This window comes from Phragmites australis, chromosome 5, assembly GCF_958298935.1.
Source record: "Phragmites australis chromosome 5, lpPhrAust1.1, whole genome shotgun sequence".
In the NCBI taxonomy this organism is placed as follows: domain Eukaryota; kingdom Viridiplantae; phylum Streptophyta; class Magnoliopsida; order Poales; family Poaceae; genus Phragmites; species Phragmites australis.
The window spans coordinates 1,493,782-1,511,226 of NC_084925.1; the positions used below are offsets into that span (position 1 = coordinate 1,493,782).

At 43.0% G+C, this 17,445-nt stretch overlaps 2 protein-coding genes across 2 annotated transcripts; both read left to right on the forward strand.

Moving 5' to 3' along the window:
* Positions 1 to 8,538: 8,538 nt before the first annotated feature.
* On the forward strand, positions 8,539 to 9,837 carry LOC133917355 (probable xyloglucan endotransglucosylase/hydrolase protein 30). Its single transcript, XM_062361259.1, has 3 exons — positions 8,539 to 8,734; positions 8,868 to 8,968; positions 9,091 to 9,837. The coding sequence occupies exons 1-3, from the start codon at positions 8,539 to 8,541 to the stop codon at positions 9,820 to 9,822; spliced, it is 1,029 nt and encodes a 342-aa protein (XP_062217243.1). The 3' UTR covers positions 9,823 to 9,837.
* A 3,256-nt stretch (positions 9,838 to 13,093) lies between these two features.
* Positions 13,094 to 16,257, forward strand: LOC133918287 (uncharacterized). The gene is made up of 2 exons (XM_062362088.1): positions 13,094 to 13,434; positions 15,617 to 16,257. The coding sequence occupies exons 1-2, from the start codon at positions 13,204 to 13,206 to the stop codon at positions 15,851 to 15,853; spliced, it is 468 nt and encodes a 155-aa protein (XP_062218072.1). The 5' UTR covers positions 13,094 to 13,203; the 3' UTR covers positions 15,854 to 16,257.
* Positions 16,258 to 17,445: the final 1,188 nt, after the last annotated feature.

Sequence of the window (17,445 nt, forward strand, 5' to 3'; positions counted from 1 at the left end):
ACACGTATGACAAGGGGAGTAGGGCGGTGAGGCTGGGCAGACCGGGGTCCGATGGCCACCAGATCATGGACATCAGGCTAGGTAGTGGCATAGCGCAAATCTGTTCCACGCCTAGATGCAGAATATATACACAAACGGTGAGTATATTCTGCGTCTAGATGCACTATAGTTTACCACTACGTCACTCTTAATTACAACTTAAAAAACTATCAGTTACAATCCGATAGGTAAACCGGTTATAGCCTTGCATCCAAAAATGTATAATTGTAACACGAGAAGCTAATAAGTTAAAATCAGTTATATATATATATATATATAGGATCGGAGTTACGTTTTAAATTATACTATGATTACAATCGTGTTTCTTAGGTTGTACATCATTAGACAAGGAATTCATTAAGAGTTAGGTCATGCATAACATAATTGCAACTCAATTTCTTTAATATATAGTTGTAACTTTCTATCTCATAGATTGTAATTATACTATTTTTTAATTGCAACTAAGGATGATACAACAGTAATTAGAATTGAATCTAAGCACATAATATATATACAGTGACCAGAGTTTTCCCTCTCTTTACAACCGTAACAAAGTTGGTTGGTTCTACCGGCCTTATCTTCATACAAAGTTTTACTACTATTATTTCTCATCACAAATCGTACATTCATTGATAATTTGTGATGCATATATCCATACATAAAGATGTCCAAATGGGTCGTGCTTACTGGGCCGGCCCGAGGCACGGAACTGTAGGCACGGCCCAGGCACGGCCCGGCCCGAGCGCGCGGCACGACGGGCCAGCACGGGCACGGCCCGGCCCACGGTCGGCACAGGCACGGCACGGCCCGGCACGGCCCGGCTCAGGCACGGGTGGCCCAGGAGGCACGGCCCGGGAACGCGGCGGCCCATCACGGCACGGCCGGCCCGGCACGGCACGGCCCACCGTGCCGGCTCGGCACGCGGCGGCCCACGGCACGGCCGGCCCGGCACGGCCCACCGAGGGGGGGCACGGCCCGGCCGGCACGTGGGGGCACGCGGGTTAACGGGTTAAACGGGCCGGGAACGGCCCGTTTAACCCGTTAACCCGATATTTTTGAATTTTATAGCCGTTTTGTGACCGTTTGAGCTCTAAAAAATTCGAAAAAAATTGCAAAAATCACCATTTTTCACCTATAAATAGAGGAGCACCTTGCCCTTCCATTCCACACCAGCAACACTATTTTCTCTCTTGTTTCCTCCTCTCATTTTTGGCAAAATTAGTTTGAATTGTTGCAAAAAAATCCGAGCAATTCCAAAATCGTCATCCTGCTGACTTGCTATCTTGAAGTTGAAGAAATCTTGGTGATTTTTTTGCATCGTTGTTGAGTCTTTTTTTATTATTAGTTTTATTACTTGATTATTTCTAACTCTGAATATTTGCAATTTTTGTAGTGTCATTCGACATTGATCATGGATGCCGGTGATCATGATACATCCATAGATCATGATTTTTTTCTCCAAGGACTCACAGGGGACTACGGTCCCTTTGATACCAGTGCTGCAGGTGATGATGGACCCGACGATGAACCTCCGGTTGGTTCACATCCAGATCCAGGTGATGCAGCAGCAGTTCCATCGTCAGGCTCTACAAGTGCGCACACATTAGCAAGCAGCGGGTCTAAAAGATCAAGAGCCGGTACTTCCGAAGTTTGGCAAGACTTTAAAAGGATCTACAAAGAGGAAGATGGGGTAAGTGTCAGGTATGCTAGTGTTATATTTGTAAAAATAAATTATCTGCAAAGCCATCGGGTGGAACGGGGCACTTGAAGAGGCACGCCATAAGTTGCAAGCGAAAGAGTGGAGCAGCCATGAAGCAGACGGTGTTGCAGTACAACCCCGACGGCTCTGTTCATCATTGGGAGTACGACTCTGCCAATGCTCGAAAAGAGCTATGTCGCTTCATTGCAAGAGCGGATCTACCACTCAATATCGGTAAGTCTGCTGCATTTGAAGATTACATTAAGCAAGCTCATAATCCTAGGTTCATGCATGTTTCTAGACAGACAACTAGTAGGGATATGGTAAAATACTACAATACGTGTCGTAGCAAACTTAAAGAAATGTTGCAAACATGTACATTTTCAGTTGCTTTGACCTCGGATATATGGGCAGGTAGGGCTAGAGAGGATTATCTTAGTGTGGTTGCTCATTTTGTTAATAATGATTGGGAATTAGAAAAGAGAAGAATAGGTTTTCGTTTGATTGACAACGCGCATACCGGTGAAAATATTGCTGAAAAAATATCTCAAGTAGTTGCAGACTTTGGCCTCACGAATAAAATATTTTCTATCACTTTAGATAATGCCGGTGCAAATTCTAGAGCAATGGATATTCTTACTCCGTTGTTTAGTACTTATGCTGAATCTTTCTTGTTACATCAACGTTGTGCTTGTCATATTATCAATCTTATAGTAAAATCCGGTTTGAAGAGGTTATCGCGATACTTAGAAGATTTTCGTACTGCAATATCTTTTGTGAACTCCTCTAACCAACGAATTGCAGCATATAAACAGTATTGTGTTGCAATGGGTGTGCGTCCACGTAAGTTTGCTCTGGACATATCGGTGAGATGGAACTCTACTTTCTTGATGCTTAAAAATATTATACCATATAAGAGCACATTTGGTGTGTTTATTCATACACATTACCATCAGCATGGGGGTCAAACTTTACTCACGGAAGCGTATTGGTATGTTGCTGAAAGGATACTGGAGTTTCTTGAATTTTTTTATGATTCAACTGTGAGTTTATCAGGAGTTTATTATCCAACATCTTGTTTAGTAGTGCATAATATTGTTGAAATTGCTACTCATTTAAATAACTATGAAAATGACAATCTTCTAAGAGATTGTGTAGTTCCTATGAAATCTAAATTCTTAAAGTATTGGAAAGAAATTCCTTTGTTATACGCCTTTGCCTTTATTTTAGATCCTAGAGCTAAAATTGCAGCTTTCTGTAGAGTTCTCGCAATTCTAGGTGATGCTCTTGGCCATAATTATTCTAATTATTATACTAATGTTCGTTCTAAGTTATTCGAAGTTTATAGTAAATATGAAACAAAGTATGCCGGAGTTCGCCTGCAACGACCTCCACTAGCACCCACAACAAATAAGAAGACGACAATGTGGGGGAAAATATTTGGTGCAGGTTCTTCATCAAGAAGTTCAGACGATCGCAAGAAGTTCAGACTCTTCGTCACGATCGTCTACGGGCACCGGAATTCCAACATCCGGAGGGGAGCTAACTACCTTCATCGACAGTGACGTTATCAGCTATGAACAAGAAAACTTTAACATACTGCAATGGTGGCATGAGCATAAGACGAATTATCCAATGCTTTCACTGTTAGTGCGAGATTTGTTAACGGTTCATGTATCTACAGTTTCTTCCGAGGCTGACTTCAGTCTTACAGGAAGGATAATCGAAGAGAGAAGAACAAATCTGTCAAGTGAGATGGTTGAAATACTCACCATAGTAAAAGATTGGGAACAAGCTGAAGCACGAATGCAACACACTGCAGAAAATACTGAGCTTGAAGAATCATTCCAAAATTTGTATCTAGATGCTGATGAGAACGTGTAATTTTAAATTTTCTGAGCTAGGTTGTACTCTTTTTTCCTTTGCTAGAAAGGTTTTTAATGAGGTAACCTATCAATAAAGCTCATTTTTAGAATTAATCATGTGCCCATATTATTTCTAAGTTTTTTTTATTCATGTTTTTTGTTTATTTTTTTAAAATACCCCCCGCGGCCCCACCCCCACCTACCTCTCCTCTCATCGTGCCGGCCGGGCCCATCGTGCCGACCGTGCCGTGGGCCGGCCCGGCACGGCACGGTGACAGTTGGGCCGTACCGTGGGCCGACGGCTCGGCACGCGGGCCGGCACGGCACGACCCGTAACAGTAAATGGGCCAATCGGGCTGTGCCGAGATGGGCCCGTGCCGGGCCGACCCGATTGGCCCATTTGACCATCTTTATCCATACACAAAGTAGCATGTCTAGTAATATGTATGTGCATACATGTATGCACAAATGATGGTGAAACGAAATTCAACGCATACATGTTGTGTGGGCCTTGAGTCATGGATGCGGGTGGGCACGGTTGGGCGGGCACGTGCGAGTGGGGCCACGCGTAGTTGGGCAATAGGTGCATCTAGGCGAAGGCTAGGCTGGCACATGCGTGCGGGGGCGCGTGAGACCGTGGGCCGGGTAGGTAGGCGCAAGAATAGATTGGGCTGAGCTAAGCTAGGTGTAAAATAATTATTTTACATCTTAGATGTACAATAGAGAGAGTGTTCAATAGCACTTGTGGCGTCCACGTACCTATTCCGTCCTCCGTCCGTCATATCATCGCCCATGCATGGTCCATCACCCAATGGCCATGCAAGCTACGTATTTTCCTATTAATTTCCGCGCGCAATATAATGTTGTTTGCCTCTCCTTTCATTTGTTGCCTAATTGTTATGTGTGTTCATGTCATCCATCCATCAGTTTAATATACTGGAATGTCGAAGTATTCCATGGCTTGACTGGAATGAATAAAGGTCACAAACAAGGACACGGTTTGCACCAGCTTCTGTAATCATATTAGCTACAAGCTTTGCAGCTATAGATTCCCGGCCTTGGGACTGAGAGAATGGGAAAGTGTTTCTGTTAATTTTAACAGCGGTAAATGCTTTAGTTAGTTTTGACAATGGCTTTTGCTTTGACAGAATCTTAGATATGGACAGATCAATGACCAATCACACTCGAATCCTCTTCAAATTCAGTTATCCTCCGTTACCATTTTCCCGTTTTACTGCACCAATTTTCAAAACTGAAAAGAAGTGAAGGTATTGAACGCTCTGAGGTTAGTGAAGTTTAATTGGTTATCTCGGTAAAATTCAAAGGAAGAGTACAAAGTACAGAAAGATAATTTCTTCATGTTAGATTCAACCGGGAAAGTGAAGGATTGGCTGTGCCTCAGCCTTGTGTCGTTTCTACTGTTTGCATCCTGGAAATTTGGCAATGTTACAGGAGTGAGTCAGTAGCGATCTGTCAGACAATGGAATGCATGGTGGTGCTCCATTGATTGCCCTCAGAGGATCAATCTTTTTACACCTCTGAACGTATGAAGATTATTTTTAGCATAAGTAGGCAGAAGTGTATTTGTTGCGGATTCAACATGATTACCACCAGCAACATTCTTCATAGGCAGATGCAAGATGGTGCTGTTTGATGTGAACAGAATTTAACAAAAACGAAGACAAGCACGACCAGGTTCCAAAATCCAAAAATTTCGTGCTATCGGCAAGCCTTGAAAACAAGACCCAAACAACCGTCCGGATTTAAATCAACCAACACAATCCATCAAAAACAGGTTATTGGCAAGCTTCGAAAACCTTCTTAAAAGTAAAAACATGGGGATAATGAAATTCCCGAGCTTTTGCGAATGCCAACCATAGTACGACGCACGAAACAACAATAGGAGCAGGCCGGGAGAGGTCTAGCAGGTGGAAGCAAGCTTAAACTTACCGATAGCCCAACGGTTATCGAGCAACAGCGGTTACCGAAAATTCACGATAACCGCTTGAAATTTGAATAAAATTCGGATAAAATTCGTTTCATAAAATTAAAATTTGAGAAAAAATTCGTGAAATTGACCTCTCTGTAACCGGTCGAATTGGACCGGTTACCGAGCGATTTTCTCGAATTTTCTGTATTATCGGTAAACGCTCGGTTTTGTCGGTAACCGCTCGGTTTTCTCGATTTTCAGTGAAGTTTAACAAAAAAACTCAAAAATTATCTCAATCTTATAAAATCAATAACTAATTCATCTGAGCTTCAAATCAAGTGAAACAAATTTTTTTCGTTTCCTTGTAATATGATCTACATGATAAAAGTATTTATACTCATAAAAAAGTTCAAAATTTTCTGTGAGAAAATGTATTTGTTAAACCAAGTTAAATGCATAGTTTACTCTTTGCTAATCCAAAAATCATGAAACTAATTTTGTTAGTCTTCTTACATGATCCTATGTCTTTTAAAAATACATGAACTCATGAATTAATTATTGTAACATGCAGGATTGTGTAAATGTATTGCGACTAGATTAATTCATAACTGACCCATCACACCTCAAAAAATAGTGAAACCACTTTTATTAGTTTATTTATACTATGATTTACGTAGAAAAAATAATAGTAGACATGAAAAAGTTAATTACAGTACTGTTTCTTAACATATTCACTTTATGCTTGTGAACTTTGTAAAAATCATAGAGAAATTAATAAAACTCTAAATAAAGTGAAATCAATTTTAAAGATCCTCTTAAGATACGTTCTACACAAGAAAAAATATGTGTTTGCATATTAAGCTTTTCCTTAACATGAGTTAATAACTGAGCCGCACGCTTTAACTTTTTTCATTTTTTTCAAACTTCCTCCCTATAGAATAAGATGCAAGCGACATTATTTTTTTTTTATTTTCCACAGAAGGTCTTAGAATTGTATCTAGTTTTTTTACAATTTTTTATTTTTTTTAATTCAAATTCAGTTACCGTTTGGTTTCTGAAACCGAGCCGGACCGAGATGCCCGGTTATCGCGCAGTTTGGTTGGTTACTGACGAATTTTTGAACCCTGGGTGGAAGGGGTGCAAAACCAGAGCTCACCACGATGGCCGGGGGAGAGCGCAGACGGTGCGATTCATTCTGTAGAGTTATATGAAAAAAAATTATAAGTAGATGATAGAATTAATAGATAGATATATGGTTGAGATAAATCGTGTATGCATTAAGGTATATGGAGTTGCATTTCGTGGAAAGCTGGAGTCGCCCATCAGTAGCTATGGTTTAATTCGTGTGAGTTAGATGGGATTTATGATTAGTTTAATTGTTCCAACCACATACAAGATTATACTTTTTTACGGACTAAATTTTACAAAACTATAACTATTTATATCTAACTATCACAAAACTATAACTTTTAAAACGAGATTCACAAAACTACAAGTACTTATACCCCTAATAACACAAAACTATATTTTGTATGTTTCACAAAATTATAATTATTTTACGTAAAATAGTTGTAGTTTTAGGTAAAAGAAGTTTTATGTTATTACAAACACAAGTACTTATAGTTTTATAATTTATTCCAAAAATTATAGTTTTATTATAGTTAAGTGAAAATAGTTATATGTTTATAAAATTTACCTTTTTACAGCGATCATAGGCATATTCTGCAAAGCAAAGCCCAACGTTTTTTTTTTTTTTTTGCAGCATTGCATTTGGGAATAGAAATAGAGCGAAAAATGTAATTTTTAAATATGCTAGAATGAACAAATTTTGAAAGCTAAATGGCATATATGGGAGCGGACAAAGTACATTTTTTCCTTTTGAAAAGAGTGTTGGTAGCCGTACAATTTTAGGATGAAATAAATGTCTTTTGTCGATAAATTCTCGTTTGTTTCTCTATCTTTATTTTCACTAGATTAATTAATATGGATAGGCTATGGAAAGTAATGTTATCTCTAATTTCATAAATAATTTTTATTATTAAAAAAATATAGTGATTTTTTACTAAGCATAACCCTACCACCCTCTCTTCTAGCTTGTGATCTCTCCGCTCCCATCTCCGCGCATGGCGCTCGCTCCCTTCCCAATCCCGATCCATGCCGCCTCTTTCCGCCCGCTTCCTCCCCGACCCCTATCCAAGCCGCCACAACGCGCTCTCTCCATCCCCGACTACAATCCACGCCGCCACAACACCTCCTCTCCCAGATCCGCGTCGCCATAGCGCCTCCTCTCCGATCGCTATCGCGTTCAAGTGCCGGCCACCTCATTGACGTTGTCCATCAAGAGGTGCCAGCACCGCAGAGAGGCCGTCGCAGCCGACCACGTCCACAACCTGTTCCGCTCCGTGGATATCGCCATAGTAGTATATCCATGGCATTAAATATAGACACAATGTTGTTACGTGGATGGATATGTTACATGGATGGATAAAGGGAAAATACAAAATGGTATGGATTTGTGCACACACGACTTATCTTATCTTTTATTCCTTCCATCTGATATTTATATATCATTTTATTCTATTCACCTTCTTTATGATTTATTTACCTACTTATCTAATATAAATCTCAACGCAAATAAATAATTTAATATAAATCTCAATATAAATAAATGATACTGATAAATTATGTGTAGACATACACCTATAAAAATTTCCCTTCCATGGATAAAGGCATAAAAGGCAACCTACAGCCAGCGTGAGTCGCGTGGGGTTACCTGCTTTTTCTTTGCACGTCCTGGAGGGGTCTTCTTCCCCATGGAGACGGACCTTAGCTCCTCCCATATATAGGATGATAGCACGCGACGCGGCGGCCATTTCTAGTCGGTCTCAATCACCGACTCAAAATAAGGCAGTCAATTAATAAGCAATCCCTGATTGATTCCCAAACAAGGAGGAGAGGAGAGGAGAGGAGAGGTTGAGGCGGACACGTGCGTGCGGTGCGGGAGCATGGCGTCTGCCGGAGCCGTGACGTCGGCGATGGTGCTGCAGGTCCTGTCGGCGGCCGTGGCCGTGTCCGGGCTCCCGGCGATCAACGTGACAACGATGGCGTTCGAGGAGGGGTACACGCCTCTGTTCGGTCAGGACAATATCCTCCGCTCCGCCGACGACCGCACCGTCAGCCTCCTCCTCGACCGCTCCACCGGTGATACATTAATTCATTCATTCGTTTCTTGGCTAGCTTCTTCAGTTCGTTAATTTCGTGCTCCAGATATATCAACAAGACAACAACCAACCATTCAATATAGTTGAGGGGCATGCATGCATGGTGTCTGCAGGTTCGGGGTTCATCTCGTCGTCCATGTACCAGCACGGCTTCTTCAGCGCGTCCATCAAGCTCCCCTCCGACTACACCGCCGGCGTCGTCGTCGCCTTCTATGTCAGTCGTCGTCTTCCGTCCGTCCAATATGATCCTCCTTCCTGTGCATGCATCCATGAACAATTGAGCATGAACATGTCGACACGATGGATGACGATGCGCATGCATGCATGTGAATGCAGACGTCCAACGGCGACGTGTTTGAGAAGCGTCACGACGAGCTGGACTTCGAGTTCCTGGGCAACATCCGGGGCAAGCCGTGGCGCGTGCAGACCAACGTGTACGGCAACGGCAGCGTCAGCCGAGGGCGCGAGGAGCGGTACGTGCTCCCCTTCGACCCCACCACCGAGTTCCACCGCTACTCCATCCTCTGGACCACCTCCGCCGTCGCCTTCTACGTCGACGACATCCCCGTCCGCGAGGTCCGCCGCTCGGCCGCCATGGGCGGCGACTTCCCCTCCAAGCCCATGTCTCTGTACGCCACCGTCTGGGACGCCTCCACCTGGGCCACCTCGGGGGGCCGGTACCGCGTCAACTACCGCTACGGGCCCTTCGTCGCGTCCTTCACCGACCTCGCGCTCGTCGGCTGCCCCGTCGGCCCCATCCAGATGGTCTCTGCCGCCGACACGGAGCGGTGCGCCGCGGCCGAGGAGGCGCTGCGGGCGTCGGAGCCGGCGGTGATGACAGTGGAGAAGCAGCAGGAGATGCGGCGGTTCAGGGAGCACAACATGGTGTACTCCTACTGCTACGACACGCTGCGGTACCCCGTGCCGTTCCCGGAATGCGACGTCGTGGAGTCGGAGCGGAGGAGGTTCAAGGACAGCGGCCACCTCCGGTTCGCGCTCCGGCGGCAGCAGCGCCGCCGCGGCCGGGGTGCCGGAAGGGCGGTGAATAAGCAGGCGGCGGATATGTAGCAAAACGAGGGATGTGTGCAATAGCTGCAAACCGAACATGTAGCAAATCGTGGTTTATTTGGATGGTTTATTTATGTTGATACTTATATGGAAGGATAACTAAAAAATATATAAAATATGTGAGATAATTAAATAATAGATGAGTATTAAGTGAGAAAATTAAACTGAAGGATAGTGTGATATGAGATCCTTAGATTCCAAGAAAATTGGCAATTAACGCTACAAAATCCCACGAAGAGAACAAAATAAGAATTTGTTAAAAAAAAAGAACAAAATAAGATATGAGGCAGCAATCGAGGCCTTCCGGTCGACATGACGATACCAAGATAACTCACTCGATTTTTTTGGCTAGCTCTATCTGACCAGACAGGGGAATTTGAACCAAACTCTTTGAATTTGGTTACAATTCATCATCTTTTTCTTTCTAGAGGGATTGCATCGGTCCATCTACAGCTGGACAAAAAGCTCAAGGCTCACAAGCTAGTTTGGGCTCGTGGAGGCTCGGCTCGGTATGGCTTAGCTCATTGTTCAAATAAGCTGAGCCCGAGCCACATTGTTGGTTTGTTTGTAAATCGAGTTGAGCCTGAGCTAGCTCGCAAGCGGCTCACGAGCCAAACTGAGCCCGTGGACCTCTAGCCTGCCCAGTAGTCCAGCATGTCTGTAGACCTAGGTCTTCCGTGAGAATTGCCTCATTCCACCACGGCTAGCCCCTCTCACCCACCAAGCCAATAGCCATCGACGATTGATCTTGTTTGGACGCCGCAACTGCTGCTCCTCCCTGTCCCATCCAGCCCTCCCCCTATTCCTCCCTGGATCCCTGCTCACTCGTTCCTCATTCTGCCACCGTAGTGCCGCTCCTCTCACTAGCGGCGGGTCTAGTGGATTTGCGGTCGACACCCGCCCACTGCGGTGATCCTACGACCCCCCTCGGATCCCAGCACCGCCCAACCTTCTCCACCTTGGACCTCCCCAACGCCTTCAAGGTGCCCTCCGCTGCTGACGACCCCGACATAGCATAGGACCCCAACCTTTGCCTCTGACCTCCACACGCAGTTAAGGAACACGACACCCCTGAGCTGTCCACAGCAGCCAACCTCGCCACGCCACCGAGGAACCTGACCCCGACCTACCGAAGTATTGCAATCCTCTTTCTTCCCCGTGAGGAATCATCTAAATTGTATTCTAATTAATCATTAGAATGATTATTTACATAATTACGACCACAATGATTATCCAGAATCCAATCCCGGTAGTCCCAGTAAGTGTTTTATACCTAAAGAGTATTTACAACATGATCCATCACATCAAAATATAATAAAGAGCGTGTAATAAAATTATATTACAAGTCTTTAAGTTATTATAGATTTTTATCAATTTACAGAAACATATGCTAGGAGGACAAAATCACAACTTAACCTTCTAGCCGCTTAGAAATACTACGTAGAGGAATAACAAGTCTATGGACAATAAAATATAGGTGGGGCCATTTGCCCTGAGGCACCACCCCAAAATGACGTCATTCGAGTAGAAGGTGTTACTCTCACCCATCATTAACATTGGCGGGCGTGAAGTAACCGAAAACTATATCTTCCTCATCTGCAAAACTCACCAAAGCAACGCGAGTACAAAGATACTCGTAAGACTTAATCCATAATAGGTATATATAATAATCCGACTCTAGGGATAATGTATCTAGATGAATTAGCAAGAGATCGGCTATAAGGTTAAGTAAATTTGTATGCAAAAGCAAAACAAACGACTCGAGTGTGTGAGCAGCTATACCTAATCACTTATACCCTTATGTCCTGAGACTAATAACATAACTTAAACTCGAATCAACTCAAAACATCACCAACCATCACTATCCACTTCCCAACTCATCATAATATCATTTCCCATCGAGACTCTACGATTGATGCAAATGGATAGAATCATACTCACGACCGAGAGTGTGGCAATTTGAATTGCTCTTACACCCTGCACGGGGTACATCTTTACCCACATGGCTCGGATCCATCCTCTCGGCCTCCGAGACAACCTTTTCCAAACCCGTAACTACCCATTTGCACATTCACCTATGGCACCAGGATTACTACGAGCGTGTTTTGGACACCTCCGACTCTCCACCACCTTGCTTCTTCCATTCTTTTTCTCTTACACATCATAGGGACTCACAAACACGGCGTACAATAGTTGGTTCATTCGTCCATTATCTGAATATGTGGTAGTATGAAAAGTGCTAAAACCAACTGTAACAGTGGTCGATGCTTAATCGACTCTGACGGACCAATAGCATCCGAGACTCCGTTCTCAAGCCATACCTATCGTCCAACCAAATCTTGTCTCATCCTCACGATCTCATACCCTCCAACATCATCTTTATCTTTGTAACCAACAATAAGCCCTAAGCTCGCGAACGAGGTCGAACCTCCTTGCCCTCCTCGTCGGCCTCCTCACAGGGGCGACAGGATCTGACACGGACGGCCTCTCCGACGAAGGCATCGCTACGATGGCCACCACGCTGCCCTCCGACCGCCTCGACCAGCGGCAGTGGCAGATCTACCACTAGCAGCGGGAGCTGGAGCGCGATGGCGGTGATAGTATCGATGAGCTCCAATGTGGGGTTGATGGTGGGCTGCGATGTGGGGCCGACATAAGGCTCCGGTTTGATGGATCGAGTTGGCTCGTATGTTAGCTTTTTTTTTGAAAGCCTAACAGTGCGGTTGTTAAATCGATATTGAGGCTCGGAGACTACTAGTGTCCTTATGGAGTTTCGGTTACAAAACTAGTACTGATGAGGTTTTACATTTGACACTGTTGATCTGTTTTGGTGTGGTGCACTAATCTCCCATAAAAAGTTACAGTAATATATCTATTTATGTTCACCACGAAATGAATTTGCATGTATGCTAGTTCACTTAATAATCCACTCACACTTTCTTTTTTATGTAAACTTTAACCAAAAACACCAAAGGAAAAAAAAAGAAAAGAGATAAAAGAGGAAGAAATAATCATTTGCAGTTTTCTTCCTCTTCTTTTCTCACTGCTGTAAAAACAAACACAAGCCGATACCACACTCTCCATCTCTCTCAGATGAGGATAATATGAGTTCACCTCTTTTAAGTCACGGAGTGATTTCACTAAGAGCTGTCCAATCTATAATCAATTTTTAAAATTGAATCTTAATTTTACTAAAATTTAACCTTTTTCGATTAATTATGTAATATTTTCTGGTTTAGTATCGGTGACTTAAAAAGTGTGAAGTCGTATGATCTTGATGCGTCTCTCCCTCATCGCGTCGGCGAGCCATTGACATTCCCCCACCCCACCACCGTCCGACCAGCCCGCCCCCGCCTCCCAGGGACTGGGACCTAGCCGCCGATGGGCTTCTTCCGCCGGATCGCCGGCTTCCTCGGCATCTCCAGGGACGACGCCGACCACCCCGACTCCTCATCCTCCGCCGCCGCCGCCGCCGCCGCAGAGCTTCCGCAGGACAGGGCGGCGGCGCACGCGGCGAGGCGGGGGTTCAGCGTCCAGGTGCCGGTCCCCGTCGAGCGGCAGGGACCGGGGCCCGTGCTGGTGCCCTGCCCCCAGGGGGATGGCGGCGTGCAGGTAGCCAGCGAGATTGCTTTCCCCTTTGCCGATGCCATCAGTTTTAGCTGTGCTCCAGAGTCAATGGGATCTGGTTCATGGAAAGGCCCCCTTTTTTCTGTGATGTTTCTACTAGTATCTGATTAGTCGAAGGTGTGACCTTGGAGGGCTGGCTCCCTGAATTGCGATGGGAGTTCGAGCAGTAGCTAAATTGTTGGATTGCTGGGCTTCAAGGATCCTGATTCTTTTAGATAATCACATAAACTGCAAGTAGATGGTGCTGTGGTAAACTGGTTGTCTAATCTAGTCTTGATTTTAAGTAGTCCGTAGCCTTGTGCCACAGATTGCTTGACGTGCTTATGTGAAAGTTAGGTTTTTGAATGCTGCGTACTATTCCCTTCTGTCCAATTCGGCACAGTTGTAGAATTTGATAGGTGAGGGTAGCACTATTAGCTTCGGATGCTGTTTTTATTGTATGGTTTTGCATCTATGTGAATGTGGGTTCTGGGTGCGAATGAGAAGATAAAGAGTTAGCCCACCCAGCATCAAAGGATGTTTCTTTCTTGTTAGTTATGTGACAATCAGTGTGATTCCTAGACTGCTAGTTTAGCACATTGATGCTTTTTATAAGAGTCTCATGTCATGACAAAGGAAGATGCAATATATTAGGAAATATTGCTACACTTCATTTTCTAGTCAGGGCCTCAGAGCCGCAACCTTGCGTTAGTGAACTTTGCACTTAGCATTTGTGGACGATGGGCTAGGAGAAAGATATTAAAGAGTCCTACTTTCTGTTAGATAATCAAGTAGCTCAAATCAAGTAATCAGTATGTCTTGGTCCTATTTTCTTGTGTCTTTTAAGAGTCCTTTTGTCTTTAGGTTCTTTTGATTTGCTTAGATCAATTATGGTTATCTAGCTTACTTTCATGGAATGGGGTCCTCGTACTTTTGTTGTGATCAATGATTCATTGGCTAAGATCTATGTTATTAACTCGTGGAATGTTTACAAAAGGATAGTTTGAGATGGTTTATTAATTGTGTTGGCATTGACATTATGATTTGCTTTGTCATATTTAGATAATCACAGGATATATTTTTACTTTGGCGCACATTTGTATTAACTCAGACTTTAAAGCTTGCAGTTGTTAATACCATTTATTTGTGAATTCCAGCTTTGTTACACGCTGAAAATACTGTTCATGAACATAAACAGCAATTGCGGTGCTGTAGCATCGCGCATACTGTAGCAAAAGGTTAGAGATAAGATCACTTGTTAAGGATCAGATTAGATTACTTAGAGATAAGATTTGTCAGTTAATCTTAGAGATAAGATTGATTAGTTTAAATTGTTAGGGCTGGCTCCTATATAAAGGAGAGCACAACATCCATTGTAATCAAGCAAGAGAAAATCCCCTTCTTCTAAGTCTCCCTCAATATTCTGTCTCCCCGATCTATGATATAATCCCTCCCTTAGCAGCCGACGCCGTCCGGCTATCCTCCCGGCGGATGTTTACCCAAACAAGCTTGGTTGCGAGAATGTCAAAATGAGAGGTGTTTGGTGGGACCAGACCTTTTGGTTTGGCATTATGACATATTGTGTTTTCTGCTAGTTGTTTCCTAAAGTTGTTGGTGGTGTTTTTCAACTTATAGTGTGTAGACTCCACAATGAGTTTCCTTCATATATTTTGAAAAACTATTCTACATCAATTAACTTTTTCTCTATCGTCAACTCTCTACCACACATGCACTTGCCATTCACTAGACATTCTGGTTACCATTGTAGGACATAAAACTAGCAAATTGATATTCCACGTCGAACTTTAATTATATTAAATAAATATTGTGGCTGTAGCACATATTTATGTTATATGAGCATCCATATGTCTTTTTACGTAACAAATTTGGCGTCACATGTCTACTCTTTTTTTAAGTAGATGGCCATTACACAATTTTTGTCGTAGTACTACATGGAATGATGTGCCTTTTATTCCAGTTTAGCATGTGCATGGATTGCATCAAGCTACAATGATCTTACCAAACAAGTGCCTTTTTTTCATGGATGTTTTACTTTTGTGTTTTGAGTAAAATGCCAAATCCCTTAAGTCTTGTCAGCTGTCTTAGATTTTACAGCTTGCATCCCTTTTTTTTGAACTTTGAAAATAGTCATTATAATATGTTCTGCCTCCTGTGTTTGTTGAACCAGGGCTTTAGGTGGTATACAAGGAGGCTGAGGATTGATGAAGATGGCAACGTAGCTGACGAGTTTTTGGATGAGGTTGTTCCTGAAAGCTCAATGAGCAGCGATGCTAGTCCAGTTGGAAGGTTTGAAGTGAAATACAATACGAGACCAACCGCTCTAGCGATGAAAAAGCAGATAATCGCCGTTGATGGTGACATCCGTCATAGCTTGGAATACCAGGGGCAACTGCAGTGGGTGTGAGTGAGATTGGTAAGCTTGAGTTCTACTGTTCTTCCATCCTGTCGTCTCAAGATTTGTTGATGACTTCACGTTGACCAAAGGCTAGTGCATCCATGGCTGATCTTGGAGTGGATTTAGAGTCCATGGCTAGTGCATCCATCATTCTCCGTTCAGTGTGTTGTGATGCCTGATCTCATGATGATTCAGAGCCCTTGTACCACTAGTTGTACATTATTGAACGGAACAATGACAGAAGTAAACAAGCTACTGCTAGAAATGTAGAAGGGGGTAATGTACTTGCAAATGGAGCCATTGATCCCTTGCATGAGTTGATGTTGGTTAAGCTATTCATGTATGCTGCAAGTCTACGAACTGAAAGACTGATCAAGTGTGTGAATGTGTTCCACTTCCTTGCCATTCTCGAATATTTTCTCCTATCATTTACCATCATATCAATCAAAGTACGCCATAGTAGACGATTACTCGTTTATATTACAACTGTTGTATGACAACAAGCAATCAGGGAGATTTATGAGAGCTTCAAAAGTAAGTGTTTTCTTTTTCATGTCATGATTTTTAGACATACCATGTGGCCAAAAATATACCATTATTTATCGTCTCAAAACGAAAAGGTAAAACAGATCGACTAACCATGCATTGAAGCCCAACAGATCAACTATTTTATCTCTGTTCCCTTCACGAACTAGACCAAATGAGATGTCTAGTTGGCCCTAATCATACTGTTAAACCCTCTTCCATCTCTTACTTCATATATTGCAGTCTTATATATAACACTCAAGGTCATGATACGACAAATTGTATACCTACCACTAACTCTATCAAAATTGTTAATTATTTGATGGAGAAGGTATCATCTGAAATAATGAACGAGTAACAAATTCTAGAGGATCTGACCAGGCGCCAACGACGGCGGTTGCTTGCTGCGTCCATAGATCGGCCCAGGTGGGCCCAGCCAGCCAGGCCTATCCATCCACCTACCGATTGCTTCTGGCTCACGATCTATCCACCAAGGCCCATGCCACCCAATCATCTTCGGCTCATCGCCCTCCGTGGGCCCCACATCCGGAGGTGGGCCCATACACCCAGCGCTGTCAACGAGTCGAGATCGAGGGATAACTCGAGCCAAGTTCGAGCAGCTTCTTATTTTAAATTAAAAAAGTTTTAATAAACAGTAGCTTTTAGTTTTTATAGCTTTTAGTAAAATTTGTGTGGTGATTATTTGCAATGAATTAGAAGCTGAAGAGCTGAAAAAAATAACTTTCTCTTATTTACTCTCGCACAGAATCATTTCCTCTATATAGTTTATTTTAGAGAATTACCAGAGAATCATTTTCAGTCACAGAATCACTTAACAAAAGAATCACTTTTTACAAAAAATTTAAATCAAAGAAAGCACTAACAAATAAACATTGAATTATCGATCGAGTCTATATAAGTTTGAATTTGGTTTGACTGAAGTTCAATTTAGCTTGGTCTAGGCTCGAGTAGGATCGTTAAATTTTATTTATTTTTTATCTCTAATAAGTATATAAATTATTAAATTATTAAATAGAATAAAAATCTTTTGGGCTTTGAGCTAAGCTTTAACTTTA